Source organism: Mustela erminea, chromosome 5, assembly GCF_009829155.1.
Source record: "Mustela erminea isolate mMusErm1 chromosome 5, mMusErm1.Pri, whole genome shotgun sequence".
Lineage (NCBI taxonomy): Eukaryota > Metazoa > Chordata > Mammalia > Carnivora > Mustelidae > Mustela > Mustela erminea.
Genome location: NC_045618.1, coordinates 30,442,243 through 30,461,824, shown reverse-complemented (window position 1 = coordinate 30,461,824; position 19,582 = coordinate 30,442,243). Strand labels below are relative to the sequence as shown.

The 19,582-nt window shown below is 46.1% G+C and overlaps 1 protein-coding gene across 7 annotated transcripts in view; it reads right to left on the bottom strand.

Moving 5' to 3' along the window:
• SNUPN (snurportin 1) overlaps positions 1-19,582 on the bottom strand; it is a 41,955-nt gene that overhangs the window by 14,120 nt on the left and 8,253 nt on the right. Inside the window, exons 1-4 of one of the 7 annotated variants that reach the window (XM_032342378.1) lie at positions 10,703-10,844; positions 9,275-9,328; positions 7,887-8,049; positions 3,997-4,144 (exon numbers count right to left, since the gene is read on the bottom strand). In XM_032342378.1, the coding sequence (XP_032198269.1) occupies positions 3,997-4,144; positions 7,887-8,044 (306 nt within the window). In that variant the 5' untranslated portion in view covers positions 8,045-8,049; positions 9,275-9,328; positions 10,703-10,844. The other 6 variants (XM_032342380.1, XM_032342383.1, XM_032342382.1 and 3 more) reach the window with 6 other exon arrangements.

Below are 19,582 nucleotides of genomic sequence, written 5' to 3'. Positions count from 1 at the left end.
ACACCAAAAGCACAGGTGACAAAACAAAGGATAGATAAATAAGACTATATCAAAATTTAAAACTTTAGTGCTGCTGCTAATACTATCAAGAAAGTAAAAAGACAATCCACAGAATGGGAGAAAATATCGCAAATTATCTACCTGATAAGAGACTTGTATCTAGAATATATAAAAGAACTCTAAACACTTAATAATAAAAGACAACCCAATTAAAAGATGGGCATAGGTATTTGGGGCGCCTGGGTGGCTCAGTGGGTTAAAGCCTCTGCCTTTGGCTCGGGTCATGATCTCAGGGTCCTGGGATTGAGCCCCACATCTGCTCAGCAGGGAGCCTGATTCCCTTCCTCTCTCTCTGCCTGCCTCTCTGCCTACTTGTGATCTCTGTCAAATAAATAAATAAAATCTTAAAAAAAAAAAAAAAAAAGATGGGCATAGCGGGGCGCCTTGAGTGGCTCACTTGGTCATGCGTCTGACTCTTGATTTTGGCTCAGGTTATGATCTCAGCATCATGAGACTGAGCCCAGTAAGGAGTCTGTTTAAGATTCTCTCTCTCTCTCTCCCCTTCTGCCCCTACTCTCTCTTTCTTTCTCTTTCCCTGTCCCCCTCACTTAAAAAAACAAAAAGGGGCATAGACATTTCTCCAAAGAAGATATACGAATGGTTAATAAGCACATGAAAAGATGCTCAATATCATTAGTCCATAAGGAAATGGAAATCAAAATCATGAGACACACAGAGCTCCTGGGTGGCTCAGCTGTTGGACATCTGCCTTTGGCGCAGGTCATGATCCCAGGGTCCTGGGTTTGAGCCCTACTTCCAGCTCCCTGCTTCTTCCTCTCCCACTTCCCCTGCTTGTGTCCCCTCTCTCGCTGTGTCTCTCTGTGTCAAATAAATAACTAAAATCTTGAAAAAACAAACAAACCGCGAGACACCACTTCATACCCTCCAGGATGGCTATACTCAAAGGAATGGGCAACAAGATGCATTGGAAGAGTTGTGGAGATGCTGGAGCCCTGCTCCACTGTTGGCGGGGATGTAAAACACTCTAGTTACTCTGCAAAACAGTCTGGCAGCTCCTCAAAATGTTAAATATAGAATGACCATACGCCCTAGGAATTCCATTCCCAGGTATATACCCAAGAGAAATGAAAACATATCCATGCAAAAACTTGTTCGTGACTATCCACGGCAGCATTATTATTCACAACAGCCAGAAAGTGGGAGCAACTCAAATGCCACCACCTGATGGGTAGACCAGCCAAATGCGGGGGATCCGGACAACAGAACATTATCTGGGAATAAAAAGAAATGAAGTTCTCACGCACGTTCCAACACAGATGAACTTGAAAAACCTTATGCTAAATGAAAGAAACCAGACACAAGGAGCACATCTCATATGATTCTATTTATAGGAAATATCCAGAAGAGGTGAATCCAGAGAGACAGAAAGTAGATGACTGAGTGCTAAGGGCTAGGGGAAAGGACGAATGGGAGTTGACTGCTGATGGGTATGAAGGTCCTTTTGGGGACGATGAAATTGTTCTGGAATTAGAGAGTGGCAATGGTTGCACAGTTCCGTGACGACACCAAAAAACACTGAATTGTACCCTGTAAATGTGTGAATTATATGGTATGTTAATTTATCTCAACACGGCTGCTGAAAAAAATGGTAGCTAACATTTGTGGGGCATTTATTATGGGCTCTGGGCTAGGTATTTAGGGTATACTATATGTTCCAATCCTTCTAACAATCCTATGAAATAGTACTATAACTATCCCTACTCTACAGATAAGAAACCAAGACTTAGAGCCATTAAGTGACTTGCTCAAGGTCAACAAAGAGCCTGAATTTGAGGTCAGGGGGCATGACTTTAAAGCTTAAACACTTAACCACTTCTCACACTGCCTCTCCTATCCGATCCACTGTTACATTCTATCCATTCATCCTGGCGACACTTCTCACACTCATGACCTCATTTCCTTCGCACCTTCACTGCCCTCAGCACGGGCAGCAGATGGTTTTAGCAAAGCTAAGCAACCTACTACAGCCTCTCTCTTCTAGGCCCTCCTATACATGGACATGCGTGTCATACAAAGTCCCAACTCTGTCCCTGGCTCAAAAATTCTCAGTGGTTCCCCATAATTTAAAACACAGTCTACACTCGCGCAGATGTTTCTGCTGTATTCCTTCCCACAGCGCTGTGCTGCTCCATCCTCACTGGCCTGCACTGCTCTCCACACACCGTATACTCCTCCCACCTCGGGGCTCTTGCTCAGCCTCTTCTTGCTGCCTGGAAGGCCCTGGCATGCTCTGCACCTCTGCCTGTCAATGTCTTACCTCCTCTTGGGGCACCTGGGGGGCTCAGTGGGTTAAGTGGCTGTCTTTGGCTCAGGTTATGATCCCGGGGTCCTGGGATGAGCCCTGCCCCTGTGTCGGGCTTCCCTGCTCAGTGGGGAGTCTGCTTCTCCCTCTGCCTCTCCCTCTGCTCATGTACACACTCTCTCCCTCTCTCAAATAAATAAATAAAATCTTTAAAAAAGAAAAAAGCTGGGGCGCCTGGGTGGCTCAGTGGGTTAAGCCTCTGCCTTCGTTCAGCTCAGGTCATGGTCTTGGGGTCCTGGGATTGAGCCCCGCATTGGGCTCTCTGCTCAGCAGGGAGCCTGCCTCCCCCACTCCCTCTGCCTGCCTCTCTACCTCTTTGTCATCTCTCTCTCTGTCAAATAAACAAATAAAATCTTAAAAAAAAAAAAAAAAGGAAAAAGCTGCCTCCTCTTTCAATAACCTTTTCCTGATTTCACAACCTTGCTTCCTTCCTTGCTGTTAGCTAATCTCACTTTCTTACAGCAAAAACCAGAATCTCCACTTATTCCAGTACAGGACCCTTGTCCATCTTCCCACACATAGTCTAGCTTAATACAGAGCGGGGCCTTCAACAATGCTTGCTGAACAGAACGGAACTGTACTTTATCATAGAAGATGTTACTGCGCTGTATCGGGGACACAGAAAGAAGATGGGAGCAGGTGTACCCAGAAACCATATTCTTCTTTTTTTAAGATTTTATTTATTTATTTGGTAGGGGGTGGTGGAAGAGAACAAGCAGGGGGAGCGGCAGGCATAAGAAGAGGGAGAAGCAGGCTCCTTCCTGGGCAGAGAGCCAGATGCAGGGCTCCATCCCAGGAACCTGGGACCATAAGGTGAGCAGAAGGCAGACACTTAACTGACTGAACCACCCAGGCACCCCTAGAAACCGTATCCTAAGGTGGGACAGGATTCTGAGCTGACAAGATATAGATCTAGAGAGAAGAATATAATAGCAAGGTAGAGTCCCAACTCCACATGGACCCATCCCCTGCCTTCTGGAATACCTGGGTGCCATGGGGTACTGAATGGTCTCCATGCCTACTTCCCCTGTGGGAAACCACACTGGTTTCTTTCTGCAACCAACAGACCACTTAGTCAAGTTTGTTATTGTCATCTATTGTTTCATGGCCTCAACCTCATGTAGGCCAACTGGCAGGCCTGGCATGGCTGGCCAGGTGCCCCAAATTCAAGGGCAGCTGTCCTCCCCACCTTCCACCATCTGAATGTGAAGATCCAAGACTGACATGTTAGTCTACTGCTCAGGAAAGACCCATAACCTAGGAGGTAGGGTGGGCACAGTGCTAGCCTGGGCAGGCCCGATCTAGAGCTGCCCTACAATGACCACTAAGAAATGTTAAGTGCATGGACTCTGTTAGTGTAGCAATAGCCCAGTGGCTTTCTGCAGTGGCACTGGGTAAATGTTCTCAAACCCAGCACCCCAGCCTCCCTCAGTGACAAGTGCCTTCCCCGACCCCATTGCCACATGGCACCGTAAGCCATTTCTTCTCTTAGTCCATATACCTGATGCACATAACCAGCTTCTTTGCAGTCCCCCATTCCTTCTTCCTGTCTCCTCCTCTCTTTATGGCAACATGGGGCTGGACCTGGGCCTTACCTGCCCTGGACTACTCACTTGATTAGCGTAGCGTTTTGGTAACTTCTTGCCAGTGTCAATGTCCATCTCTTCGTCATCTTTCTTATCTTCCTCTTCCTCACTCTCCATCCCTGTCCAGTCATCTTCAGCCAGTCTTCTGGCATGATTCACGTAATCTAGCCGCTTGCTGGAGAAAAGAAGGCACAAGGACAGGCCTTTTATGTCTCCTTGGAAGATCCCCTACGATGTGACAATTTTAGTTTAACTCAAGGGCTTCAAGTTCAGGAGCAGCCTGGGAATTCTAGTGGAAGAGATGGTAGAATTTCCTTTGTAATGCTAAACTAGCCCCCTCTGTGTGCACTCAGCCTTCCTCTGAGTATCCTAAATACAGAGTGACATGTTGAAAGGAATTTTCAAGGTTCACTAGCTGGAAAGGCTGACCCTGCTCCTGCACACACCATTCCAGATTCCCATCTCTACTCCCCCCTTAGAGCTGACACTTTCCTGCCTGGCAGGCGTCTTATCCAAAGGCCCCCGGTAATTAAAGAGAGGAGTCACTGAGATGTGAGGAGTTTCCAATGTATACAGCTTTCTTTCTTTCTTTTTTACTTATTTATTTTAAAAAATATTTTATTTATTTGACAGAAAGAGAGAGTGAGCGAGTACATAAACAGGGGGAGCAGGGGATGGAGAGAAGTAAGCTCTCTGTTGATCAGGGAGCCCAACGTGGGGCTTGATTCCAGGTCCCTGGGATCACGACCTGAGCTGAAGGCAGATGCTTAACCAACTGAGCCACCCAGATGCCCCTCTTTCTTTATTTTTCAAAGATGTATTTATTTATTTGAGAGAGAGAGAGAGAGAGAGAATGTGTGTGCATGTGGGGGGAGGCAGAGGGAGAGAGACTTGCAAGCAGACTCCCCACTGAGCATGGAGCCCAACCCTGAGATTATGACTCATGACCTGAGCCAAAATCAAGAATAGGACGCTTACCTGACTAAGCCACCCAGATGCCCCTAATTTATATGGCTTTCTAAGGAGCAGCCAGGCCTTCTTTCAGCTCCTTTCTTTCTTTCTTTCTTTTTTTTTTTTTTTTAAGATTTTATTTATTTGGGGCACCTGGGTGGCTCAGTTGGTTAAAAGTCAGCCTTTGGCAGAGGTTATGATCCCACGGTCCTGGGATTGAGCCCCACATTGGTCTCTCTGCTCAGCAGGGAGCCTGGTTCTCCCTCTCCTTCTCTCAAATAAAAAAAAATTTTTTTTTAAAGATTTTATTCATTTATTTGACAGATAGAGATCACAAATAGGCAGAGAGGCAGGCAGAGAGAGAGGAGGAAGCAGGCTCCCTGCTGAGCAGAGAGTCCAATGCGGGGCTTGATCCCAGGACCCTGGGATCATGACCTGAGCCGAAGGCAAAGGCTTTAACCCACTGAGCCACCCAGGCGCCCCAAATAAAAAAATTTTAAAAATATTTGAGGGGCGCCTGGGTGGCTCAGTGGGTTAAGCCGCTGCCTTCAGCTCAGGTCATGATCTCAGGGTCCTGGGATCGAGTCCCGCATTGGGCTCTCTGCTCAGCAGGGAGCCTGCTTCCCTCTCTCTCTCTCTGCTTGCCTCTCCGTCTACTAGTGATTTCTCTCTGTCAAATAAATTAAATAAATAAATAAAAAATATTTGAGAGAGAGAGAAGGAACAAGACGGGGAGGGGCTGAGGGAGCCACAGACTCCCAGTGGAGCATGGGGCCTGATGTGGGACTTGATCCAAGGCCCCTGGGATCATAACCTGAGCCAAAGGCACACACTTGACCAACTGAGCCATCCAGGTGTGCCCTTCCTCCAGTTCTTTTTTTTTTTTTTTTTTGGTAAAGATTTTATTTATTTATTTATTTGACAGAGATCACAAGCAGGCAGAGAGGCAGGCAGAGAGAGAGAGGAGGAAGCAGGCTCCCTGCTGAGCAGAGAGCCCGATGCGGGGCTCGATCCCAGGACCCTGAGATCATGACCTGAGCCGAAGGCAGCGGCTTAATCCACTGAGCCACCCAGGCGCCCCCTTCCTCCAGTTCTTATCTGACTTTCATAACAGGTCTCTTAGTTTATGATTTAATTTTTTTTATTAAAGATTTTATTTATTTAGGGGTCCCTAAAGAGACAGAGAGCGCACAACAAGGGGAGGGGCAGAAGGAGAGGGACAAGCATACTTTCTGTTGAGCAGGATGGTACTAATACAGAATCTCTGGGAAAAAAAAAAAAAAAAAACCACGCCATTAAATACAATGTGCAGAACAGTGTATTGTATGCTGACTCTGTTTTAAAAAAATGGCATATACACATACAACCACACACTTGCTCATATCTGCACAGAATATTTTTGGAAAGATACAAAAGAAACTAATAATATGGGAGAGGAACTGAATGGCCAGAGGACAGAATTGGGAGGGAGACTTTTATTTTCTTAATTTTTTTTTTTTGTTGAGCACAGTTGACACATAAGGTTACATTAGTTTCCAGTGTACATACAATGATGCAACTTCTCTCTGTTATCTCCTGTGCTCACCACAAGTGTAGCTACCATCTATCACCATACAACACTATTAAATATCATTGACTGTATACCCTACACTGTGCCTTTTATTTCCAAGACTCATTCATTCTGTAACTGGAGGCCTGCCTCTCCCACCCACTTCGCCCATTTTGCCCATCCTTCTACCCCCTCCCCTCTGGCAGCCACCGATTTGTTCTCTGTGTTTACAGTCTGATTCTACTTTTTGTTTGTTTATTTAATTGTTTTATTTTTCAGAGTCCACATATGAGCGAAATCATATTCAGTCTGACTTATTTCACTTAGCATCATACTGGGATGGAGACTTTTCACCATATACTCGTACAAATTTTGAATTTTGAATCAGAATACATACAATCAATGTATTACCTATTCCCAAATAATCAATTATAATATTTAAACAACAGAGGTGGGGGTGGGGAGTGGGGGAGGTGATCTGAGAATGTAATCTACAAGCAACCCAGAGGCCACAGGGAACCATTTCTGCTAAATACAGCCACTGACGCAGCACTGGGCAGAATGCAGATCATAGAGAAACTGTGCAGCTGTTAATAGTTCCTTCAAATCCTCAATTCCTTATGACCAAGAGGCTCATGTTGTACAGAGGAAAAATGGACAGGGCCTGCCTTCAGAGCAGCCCAGCCTCAAACTCTCCTATCCTGCTCTCTTCGCCTGCTTGCTCATCTTGGCACGGAGAATTCAGTGTATGGAAGACATTTCCTCAGATTCCCTGTGGAATTATTTGTACTGAACTCTCAAGGGCTCCACAGAAACATTTGGGCTAAGGCAGACAGGAAGACCACACCAGGGCCAGGATTCAGAGTGCAGAAGCCACACGGGGAATGTGGGGAGTGGAAGTCTGGGCGTGGCTTTCACAAGTCCCTAAATCGCAAAGCTCGGTACTGCTGCCAGGAAAAAAAGAAAAATTTAACCAAATAAGTGAGCTTTTGCTTTCAAATTTCAGTATCTGCCGTTGTTTCCATCTTTTCCTAAGCTTTCAGTGTACAGGATGTCTACCTCTGCCAGGATTTATGCCTCTCAACTTCATGGGCAAGATGTATGTACAAAGGGGCTACTTTGAAGAAACCAGACGTAGAGCCTCCTGGTTGGCTCCCAGCTCCTAACCTGAAAAAGAGGCCAAAGAGGGTGCCTGGGTGGCTCAGTGGGTTGAGCCGCTGCCTTCGGCTCAGGTCATGATCTCAGGGTCCTGGGATCGAGTCCCGCATCGGGCTCTCTGCTCGGCGGGGAGGCTGCTTCCGCCTCTCTCTCTCTGCCTGCCTCTCTGCCTACTTGTGATCTCTCTCTGTCAAGTAAATAAATAAAATCTTTAAAAAAAAAAAAAAGAAAGAGGCCAAAGAGTTAAAGCGTCCCTTACGATTTCTGCAGTTCCAACAACCGACGGCGCCGTTCATTCTGCTCCAAGGAACTGTGCTTGGACTTGTACTGGGACAGGCGGGGGTGTGGGGCAGCTGTGCTGTTCAGATCTTGAGACACAGAAAAGCTACTAGCCAGGGCTTGACTCAGCTCTTCCATCTTCCCTACAAAGAAAAACATAAGAAAATGGTTCATTGATTTCATATCACCTCCTGTATACAGGCAGTTATGATGTAACATGATGGTTGTATTCCTAAAAAAAACTCACTTAATCCAAAATCACAACTGTTTCTATGGAGAAAAAGGAAGTTAAAGGGTAAATGAGTTATATATGAACAATAGCATTATTTCCTGCAGATACTTCAATAACGATCATCTCGATAGCTCTCAGTAAACAGGTATATATATACAGGGCACCTGGGTGGCTCAGTTTGCTCCAGGATTGAGTCCTTGAGTAAGGCTCCCTGCCCTGTGGGGAGCCTGCTTCTCCCTCTAACATGCCCCCTTCTCATGCTGTCTCTCTCTCACTCACTTTCTGTCTCAAATAAATAAATAAAAATCTTTAAAAAAAGATATATATTTACATATAGAACACTAAGCAAGCTCACCCTGTGTTTGAATCTAGCTTTTGCTTTGTCATTCATTACCAGCAGCCCTGTCACTAATTCCATCTTACCATCATTACTATCTAGTGATATGATTAAGTGTCTAATTTTTTCCTGAATAGTTCTAAATAGCCATTACTCAAAAACTAATATAAGTTATTTTTAATGCATATATTTTATTTTTTATTTTTATTTTATTTTTATATTTTTTATTTTTTAAAAGATTTTATTTATTTATTTGACAGAGAGAGAGAGAGAACACAAGTAGGGGGAACAGCAGGCAGAGGGAAAGGGTGAAGCAGGCTTCTTGCTCAGCAGGGAGCCCGATATGGGGCTTGATCCCAGGACCCTGGGATCAAGACCTGAGCTGAAGGCAGACTCTCAACCAACTGAGCCACCCAGATGCCTGCATTTTATTTTTTTTTAAAGCGCTATGCCTAATGTGGGGCTTGAATTCACAACCCTAAGATCAAGAGTCACATGCTCCACCAACTGGCAGGCCAAGTGACCCCTCTAATATAACTTTCTGATGCAGATTTTATCCAATTATTGTTTGACTCTCTAATAAATGCCAACTTACAGTAAGAGAATTTAGCCGGTCCTGGGGCCCCTAGAGCAAGATAAGGGGAGCCCCAAACCCAAACCTGGCAGTTGTTTTCTCATTTTATAGTTTGTTTTGTTTGTTTAGGGTGGGAAAAAGGAGGTTTCAGGGCTACCCATGTAGGGCTCACTTGGAAGAGAGAGGTTGCCTACCAGTTAACACCAATGAGTGTGAAAGACTGACCTGTGGTACATTTGGGAGATGGAGTAGATTGGAGACAGAGTACCCAGGTGTGCCCTAAAGAATAAGAATGGAGAGAAAAAGACAAATTCACACTTCACTCACCCTCTGTGAATGAAGGTACAGGAGCTTCACTATGGGTTAAAGGTACGCCTCTGAGTGTAAGAAACAGGAATATTCAGGAGAAATCTGGCAAAGCCAGGTGGGCCTAACCTTCAGGTTAGGTCTAGTATAAACCAGAGGACACCACCAGTGCTTAAACTGCACCCCAGATCAGGTCCCACTGCTCTGAGCATCAAAACCAACAGGTTCATTCCAGAGCCTCCATAGTTAAAAACAATTCTATGGGTCTCTACTTGGCAATGAGTTACTTTCCATTGCACATTTGAAGATCAGATTTTTCCCCTAATTTGCAGCATCTTTTTTTTTTTTTTTTCATTTGAAAGAAACTTTAAAAAGATTTGTGGTTAAAACCCATGACATAAAGTTTACCATCTTAACCATTTTTAAGTTAGAGTTCAGTAGTTGTTGTGCAACCAATTTCCAGAACTCTTCTCATCTTGCAAAACTGAACCTCTATACCCATTAAACATGAAAGGAACTTTTTTGTTTTTAAACTTAAGATTGACATATTACCGGTATGGATTTGAGGCGAATCTTAACATATGTGTAATGCAACCAGGGTGGCCATTTGTGGTTGAGGCTGGGTGACCAGAACTTGGATCCATATGGTATGCTATTTTCCGTGTTTTATTGACTTTTATATAGGTCTAAACACTTCCATAATACAATCTTTTAAAAAATTAATTATGTCTTCGGCTTACCAATGTGATGCCCACATCTAAAATACACTTATTAGGTCGTATCTCGCTTTATCTCGGTGTGGCCTCCCGTTCTGCCAAGAATCACAAAATCATTAAACACGTCTTGGATACTGGAGCGGTCCTCTGTACCTTTATGGCTCTTCTTGGCTAGCTCCTACTCTTTCAACCCATTCTTCGGATGGTCCTGCCTCCAGGAGTTCTGACCTCATCCTGGGCGGTCTCATCCAGACCCACGCAAGTCCCCTGCCGCCTCCTTCTCCCCTCCCACCCCTCAGTCCGGGATTGAGGCCTCCTCTGAGGCTTTCACCAGGCTTCAGGCCCCAAGCCTCTACCTAATCCACTCGGTTGTCCTCCATGCCACAGCCCCGCATTACCTTTCTCTAGGGACGAGGTCCCATAGGCTACGCATGATTCGCCCCTCCCCCACAAAAACTACCTGAGCGGTCCTGGCACAATAGTCTGGAACAGAAAAGGAGCAGCACGCCCGAGACGAGCCCGGGCCTGGCTCTGCCTCTACAGGGGACACCTCGGAAGGCCGGGGGTGCTAGCCGGGAACCGAGAAGCAATTCGGCAGCCGGAGGGGCTCAGGCTCGAACCCAGGACTCACCCGGCGGAGATGACAGTTCCAGGAGCCGCGGCCGCGCTGCCAGGGGCCGACCAATCAGCTGTCCAGAGGGAGCCGGGCCCGCCCCCTGGGCCGCAGCCGCGCCGCCAGGCCCACCAGCCACGCGCCCGGAGTTTCCGGTTCCGCCCAGCGCCGTGAATGCTGGTAGTGCAGCCGCAGTCCACTAGCTCGCGGGCAGTGATTTCCGCCTTCAGTGGCTGGCGTGTTCTCGGTCGGCCGCAGCGGGGGTCCACAGGCTCTTGTGGTGCACTGCCCGGAACCGTTCCTTCAAGGTGGCTTGGCCGGGCCGAGGCTTCACTCCTGAGCTCAAGCTCCTCGGGGCTCCTTTTGTCAGTTGGAGGAACCCGGACTCAAAGCCCTCCGGCCTGGGGTCCTGAAGCTTGCCCCAGGCTTTCGGCGTACACCAGCAGTCCGCGCTCTCTCCTGTGCTTGTGCTTTTTTGTACGGACACTGCGAGTTGCCTGAATGACACCCCCTCTCCGTCGACTCCTCACACCCCCAAGTCTCAGTGAGACATTCCTGCCGCATTCGCTCTGGCTGCACGGGCCACATACCTCCATTACAGCCCATCTGCTCCGTTTGAGAGTCTCTTACTCGGCTGTGGGCTTGGTACCTGGCTTGGGGACCTGGCTTGATTCCCGCTTAGCGGAGACAGCGTGCAGCACAAAACAAGGCACTCAGTAGATCTTGGTAAAGAAATGACTGAATGACTGCAAGGGGTGGAGAGGAAGCTGCCGAGATATAGTTAGGAGAGCTAATCAAATTAGAGTGCAGTCTCTTGGAGGGAGGGGACTGGTGAGATGCAAACTAAAAATATGACAGCCATTTATTGAATGCTGGACACTGCTTCACTTGCATTATCTCCTTTAATCTTCAAACAACTCAAGGAAGTAAACTGAAGCTCAGAGAGGTTAAGTACTTATCCAAAGCCACACAGCTTTCAAGCCAAACATTTGAATTTGCTGGATGTTTGACTTATGGAGAAGTTGGGTATTAGTATGCTACAGAAACTACACAAAGCTGGCACATTTTGAGTCAAAGGAATGCCAAGATGTATACTTGCTGCATATTTTAAATACCTAACACCATCCATATGGACTGAAAAGAATAGGAGATCCGACTGGCACAGAGGGTAAAGGGTGCTTAGGGCCCGGGAAGGTACAGTTTTTTGGACCTTAGAATTTATGTGGCTGAGTTCTATCTTTCAGTAGTTGGGCTGAGCAAAGCTGTGCACTAGGTTATTTATTTGGTGCATTCACAAATAATAGCTCATGTTTGTCTGGCTTATAAGATAGACAAAAGCCCAGGGCCTGACTTCACTAGGCAACTTTAACAGCAGGATATTAAGTATTCTGTGTTCCAGATCCTTCATTCTCTACTCATGACCATGGAGTTCATACCAAGTTGTCGGAAATGCACAGAAAAGAACAGAGGCCCTACACATTAAAGCAAAATAGACTGCAATTGACAAAGAGGTCCCCCAAATTCATGCACTGAGGTCCAGGGAAAAGGCTCATTCATACTCAGCTGAATAACTTCTCATATCACTGAACAAACTAAATGGCACTTGGCCCAGGGACTCATTTGGAGTTAGTCTGTGTTCCAGAAGGGACTGCTTTGCCTGGAACAGTGAGTGGTCCCCCAAATATCACCAAAGGCACGCCCCCTTCACAACACTGGCCACAGACACATACACCTGTGTTTAATGTCTTTAAGTCAATTTGCTATTTTAAAAAACCTAAATAAGTTTATTTAAGAGAGGAACACTATAGCATTACCTTAAATTACTTCCCACTTTAACAAAGTATCTATAAAATATATACACAGTGAAAATAATATAATGTTATAATCTAGCTAAATACTGGTATGTGCAGGAAACTGTGAAACTGAGGACTTTGTAAGAATCTGAGATTAGCAAGTGTTGGAGAAGTGATAAGGAATAACACTAACAGAATTTTCCTCTTGTACAATGAGGAAAATTCAAAGATAATGGAAGAGGGAAGTTCCCCTTTTTCCATGGTGATATTATTTCAGGTGGAATCTGTGTACTCCCTAAAATCATCCAGTAAGTGTCCACAAGTGGGAGAATCCCTCCCTAAAAAAGAGGACCTCAAGAGCAGGAAGGTGACCAGCCATTTCCAAAAGAAGCTCTCAGGACGGGGCGCCTGGGTGGCTCAGTGGATTAAGCCGCTGCCTTCGGCTCAGGTCATGATCTCAGTGTCCTGGGATCGAGCCCCGCATCGGGCTCTTTGCTCAGCGGGAGCCTGCTTCTCTCTCTCTCTCTCTCTGCCTGACTCTCCGCCGACTTGTGATCTCTCTGTCAAATAAATAAACAAAATCTTTAAAAAAAAAAAAAAAAAAAAAAAAATAAGCTCTCAGGAGGACTCCCGAGTGTCACTGTGTCATCAGTCAATTAACAGATATGTGTTTAATATCTACTGTAGGTTAGATACTGAGCCAAGCACAGGAAATATCAAAATGACCAAGACTGCCGCAGTCTCCACCCTCCAGGACCTTACAGCCCAAGAGAAAACCAAGAGCTACAGGTTATAGCTGGGGGGCAGACCAATGTTAAGGAGCTTAGGTGGCTGGGTTGAGAGGGAGTGGCATGGGGCTGCTGGGCCAGTATTCAGGGAACTCTTCTCAGGAGATGACATTTGAGTCAAGACCCAAATGATGAAAAGGAGCCATTGGTGAGGACAGGGAGACTGAATGCATTTCCAGAGAGGTTTGTGTGAGGGGGTAGACAGGAGGCACAGGAGGAAGGGGAGGCAGCAAGGTCGCAGAGGCAGGTGGGATGCCTTTAACTCCTGTAGCGGAGAGTTTGGATTTTACCTGCATTCCATATGGAGGTTTTTAAAGTTATGAGATAACTTTGAGCTTGAAAGAGCTCACCCTGGCAACTCAGTGGAGAACCTAAATCCTCGTGGTGATCAGGAGGCCAATGAGCAGGGCTTGCACTGAAGTTGTGGCAGGAAGGGCTGCCTTTGGGATTCATGCAGAAAAAAAAAAAAAAAAAACAAAACCAACAACTGAGAAGTCTTACTGTTCTCAAAGAGGGGAGGAGGTAGCAAGAATTATACAGTGTTCAAGTCTAGCCCCCTAGCCAAGACCTTCCCTTTGGGGTTACTGGAACTGAAAGAGAATTGAAAAGGGAACAACTTTTTCCCCCGTGTAATTTGATATGCTTTAAACCTAGGCCCTGTACCATCTAAGCCATCTTGAGGACCATTGCTTCTCATCGCCCACTTGGAGACCCTGTAAGAGAGGCATTCTCCAGCCAGTTGGACAGGAGGGAGACTCTGACTTGAGAGGGTGGCAAAATCATGTACTAATACGTGTCACATGAGCCGGGATGCAGACGCTGCAGGCACAGGAGATCCTAAAGCTCAGAGGGGACAAAGCTCTTTTCCCCCATGCTCACAAATGTACCTAGGGCTCAGCTCTGGGTGAAAGGAAGCAAGTCAGAGTGGTTCAGGTCTTTTGCTCTGGAGCTAGATGGCCTGGGTCCAAATCCAGACTCACCTACCAGCTGGCTCTATGGCCTATGTGTTATTTCATTTCACCTACCTATGCCTCAGTTTCCTCCCCCATAAAATGTGACTAATAGCACCTACCTCACAAGATGGTTAGAGTTAAGTGACATAATTCAGGTAAGGTGATTAGGATAGTACCTGGCACGGAGTGAATCCTCAAAAATTTTGTTTTATTAGTATGTAACTTCTTGTTATAAGATAACCTTTCCCTTACTGATTTACTTAATCATAAGTATGTCAACTAATTAGGCGAGCCCAAAATAGTCTCTTCTCTGTAGACAGAAGTGCTCGCCCAGGTCATATACAGTCAGAAAGTGATGGGCCATGATTTTAATCCAGGCCCTAGTGAGTGCAAAGTTCCTTATCTTTAGCCCATGAGACGTTGCCTGCTCTGTATTTTGAGGGGGTCTCATTTTGCTTCTGATTTTCAGCTGGTGAGCTGAATGGGTGATTTGGTTCATCCCCATGTTGCCCTCCCACCCCCCCAGGCTGGGAATAGTCCCAGCCCTGGATAGTGGGGGGAAAGATATCTCCTAGAAACTTCCCTGGGGCCAAACAGGGGGGCCCATTCTCAGATTTGTCCCAAAGCTAGCACAGCTTTCACCTTGAGTCAGACTGGGGATTATTGGGCCAGGCAAAGCAGCTCTAATTTCTTCTCTGCCTTTTTTTAAATGTTAACTGCACTCTTTCATGTTCTCGCCTTCAAATAAAAAACCTTCCAAGCAGAAACTAGGGGCCACCTGGTTCAGCCTTCTCCTATTAGTGAGAGGAAAGGGAGAGAGGTCCAGTGCGGGAGGGTATGTATGCCCCAAATCATACTTTAAATTATCAGCAGAGCCAGGCCCCTGCTTCTCTTGCTTTCTGCCCAGGCTTGCCTACAGCCCCTACAGCCTCTGCCCTGCTCAGTTGTTGGGAGATGATCTCACATTGTCGCAGTGCTGGCTTTATGCCATGCATTGGACTGGGCACAAAGCTCGTGCTTCTTAAAATGTGACCAGCAGCACCTCAGGCCCACTCAGACTTGAGTCAGAAACTTGGAGGGGATGGGCTACCTTGCCATAATAATAATAATTATTATTATTTCTTAAAGATTTATTTGAGTGTGTGCATGCGCACGCATGTGCACACATGCATGAGGCTGGGAGGGGCAGAGGGAGAGAATCTCAGACTCCCCACTGAGTGCAGAGCTCCACTCAGGGCTCCATTTCACGACCCTGAGATCATGACCTGAGGTGAGACCAAGAGTCTGACACTCAATGGACAGCACCACCCAGGTGCCCCTACCTATAATTTTTAGTGGCTGTGTTTCATCACAAGGCTATCCAATAATTTAACCAGTCCACTTGGGACACATTTTTTTATTTTTTCCTATTATTCTGTATTAGAAATACTGTGATGATCCCTGTAGTTAATTTTCTGCAAAGACCCATGATTATGCTAAATTCTTGAAAGTGACATTTCTAGATCAGAGGGTATATAATGTATTTTTTTTAACATTTAATTTATTTGAGAGAGAGAGGGAGATCATAGAAAGAGAGTGAGAGGGAGAAGTCGACTCCTGCTGAGCATAGAGTCTGACACAGGGCTCAATCCTAGGACCCTGAGATTATGACCCTCATCAGCCAAAGGAAGACACTTAACCTACTGAGCCACCCAGGTGTCCCCTTTTTTTTTTTTTAAGAGTTTATTTATTTGAGAGAAAGCATGAGCAGGAGGGGCAGAGGTACAAGAAGACTCTCTGCTGAGCAGAGAGCCCTGCTGGGCCTCCATCCCAGGATGCTGGGATTATTACCTGAGCCAAAGGCAGATGCCCAACTGACTGAGCCACCCAGGTGCCCCACATATAATCTATTTTTTAAAAAAGATTTTATTTATTTATTTGACAGAGAGAGAGCACTAGCAAGGGGAGTGGCAGGAAAGGGAGAGGGAAAAGCAGGCTCCCCACTGAGCAGGGAGCCCAATGCGGGGGGGGGGGGGGGGGTCCCAACCCAAGACCCCAGGATCATGACCTGAGCTGAAGGCAGCTGCTTAACTGACTGGCAAGCCACCCAGGTGCCCCTATAATGTATGCTGTTAAGGTTCTTTTTTTTTTTTTTTTAAGATTTTATTTATTCATTTGACAGAGAGAGAGAGACACAGTGAGAGAGGGAAAACAAGCAGGGGGAGTGGGAGAGAGAGAAAGGAGGCTTTCCGCTGAGTGGGTAGCCTGATGTGGGGCTTGATCCCAAGGTCCTGGGATCATGACCTGAGCCGAAGGCAGCGGATTAACAACTGTGCCACCCAGGCGCCCTGTTTTTAAGGTTCTTGATACATTGTAAAATTGCTCTGAGAGGTCGTATCAATTTTCCCTCCTGCCACATTTCTTTTTTTTTTTAATTTAATTTTATTTATTTTTATTTATTTGACAGAGAGAGAGATCACAAGTAGGCAGAGGGAGGGGGAAAAGCAGACCCCCTGCTGAGCAGTGAGCCAGATTGCCTGCGGGGGTGGGGGGGTTGGGGAGTGAGGGGTGGTGATGTGGGCATGTAGGGCTCCATCCCAGGACTCCAAGACCATGACCAAAGGCAGAGGCTTAACCCACTGAGCCACCCAGGTGCCCCATCTCCTGCCACATCTCTTCATCCATTAGCCTTTTTTTTTTTTTTTAAAGATTTTATTTATTTACTTGACACACAGAGAGAGAGATCACAAGTAGGCAGAAGCAGGCAGAGAGAGAGGAGGAAGCAGGCTCCCTGCCCAGCAGAGAGCCCAGTGCGGGTCTCGATCCCAGGATCGTGAGATCATAACCTGGGCCGAAGGCAGAGGCTTTAACCCACTGAGCCATCCAGGCGCCCCATCCATTAGGCTTTTTGGTTGTAACATGTCTAGCTCCCTGACTTTCTTTTGTGGCCTGGGGAAGGAGGGGAAGCAGGAGCTAAGCTTTAAGGTTTTAACACATTCCCGGAGCTCCTCTAAGTACTTTGTAGGAATTAAACCATTTAATCCTCTCCATAATTTTTAACGTCAGTACACCCCCATTTTTTTCACTTTTTAAAAATTGTGGGGACACCTGTCCAGTTCAGTCAGTAGGGCGTGCGACTCTTGATCTCAGGGTTGTGAGTTTAAGCCCCATGCTCGGTATAGAGATTACTTAAGTCACTAAATAAAACTTAAAAAAATTTGTGGTGGGGCACCTGGGTGGCTCAGTCGTTAAGCATCTGGCTTCGGCTCCAGTCATGATCCCAGGGTCTTAGAATGGAGCCCCGCGTTGGGCTCCCTGCTCCGTGGAGAGCCTGCTTCTCCCTCTCACACTCTCCCTGCTGTGTTCCCTCTCTCGCTGTGTCTCAGTCTATCAAATGAATAAAATCTTTAAAAAAAAATTGTGGTAAATAAATTAAAAAACGGTGGTGCCATTTTAGCCATTTTTAAGTACACAACTCAGTGGTGTTCATTCACAGCATTGCTACATTCACAGCATTGTACAACCATCACCACAATCTATTTCTGAAATTTTTTCATCAGCCCAAATGGAAATTCTGTACCTGTTGAGCAGTAGTTCCCCATTGTTTTCCCCTACCCTGTATTACCACATATTTGTATTATAGCAAATGGAGGCACAGAGGAGGCTAAGAAAAATCATCAACGTTACACAGCTAGTTAAGCCTAGAAGCCCCAATTCAGACCAGGTTAGCCTGGTTTGAGAACTTGCCTTCTGATTCTTGCATAGGTTTTGTTGTTTTTTTAAGTTTTTACAAGTTTTTTTTGAAGTTTTTTTTTTTTTTTTTTTTAACTTATTTGAGAGAGACACAGAGCGCACGAATTGTGGGGAGAAGCAGAGAGAGAGAGAGAGAGAGAAGCAGACTCCCTGCTGAGTAGGGAGCCGGATGTGGGACTCAATCCCAGGACCCTGGGATCATGAACTGAGCTGAAGGTAGATGCTTAACAGACTGAGCTATCCCAGTTTTTAAGTTTTTAGATAACTTTTGCTAAGTTATTCTTTCATATCTTCCTCCCAAAGAAAGAAGAACTTTTCTAAAGACTCTTGTATTTTACTCCCAAGACCCTAAGCCCAGTTTCCTTTAAGGGAACTTGGAAGTTGTATCCGTTTGGGCTATAGAAGCAGGCTCCAACTACTCCAAAGGGTCAATCTACCTGCCTTGGTCTGTGGGATCTGGGTAGGAGCCAGAGGTGGCTTTTAGAGCATCAGCTTCCCCATGAGATCCCCAATCCTGGGAGCCCTGAGGACATTCCTCAAATGGGCAGAGACTGTGCCCAGCCACCCGAGCTAAGTAGGATTCTCTTTCCTTCTACTTCTAAAGCAATGGCCCTGAAAAGAACATGGCCTTTAGAGTCACATAAGCCTGGACCTGAACCCCAACCTTGGACAAAGTTCTTGTTTCAATTATTTCCCACACTTTAAAGACAGGGATAAGATTACCTATACCTTGCAGGGTTGTTGGAAAGATCAAAGGACAGCCTAACACAGGTCTCAGTGAGAGTTAAGTCTTTGAAGCCCAAAGCCTGCTCCTTGCTCAAACCTTTGTATAGCATCTTGTCGGGGACCAATCACATTGGTTGGTGCTGCTTCTCTGCTGGCTTGGAAACTCAAATTCGGGGATTCTCTCTATACCCCTACATTATCTCAGGGACTGGCTGAGCCAACACTGACAGTCTCTTAAAGCGAGCATGATGCCAGCTCCGCCGCTTATTGGCTATGCAAACTTGGGCAGTTTGACCCATCTCTGCCTCAGTTCCCTTATCTGAAAAGCAGAGGATAATTGGATTCCCCACTTCTTAGTTTAGCACTGCTGGGAGGATTAAACAGATTAATTCACATAATGCACTTACAACTGTGCCTGACACATGATAGAGGTATTTGCTATTTACCTTCCACAGCATCCCCTTCCTTTGTTTCTCTACCAAATGCTGCCTTTCACCTTGGGTAATGGAGAAGGCACATGTAAAAGCCAATCCATGGTCTTGGCATCCTACCTTTTCTCCTTGTGTTAAGTTTTGGGTAAAAAGAGGTAGTCTTCCTATTCTCCAATTTCCTACCACGAAGAACATGTTTCCAGGACCCTCCCTGGGCCACTTCTGGCCGCTAGATGGCCAAGCTACAGGGTGATTATTTCCTTAGGCAAGCAAACAGCAAACACTTCACCCTCTAATATGGTATTTCCTGGGGCTGGAATATCAACAGGAAGTCTTGTGGGGAAGAGCTCTGCCAAAACACTCATTCTGAGGAAGGGATTGGTAAACTGACAAATTTGCCCAGCCCTGTACAACATCCTGCAACCTCCACATGCCCCCCTGTGGCAGGCCTCATCCACAGGCAGGTCGCTGCTGA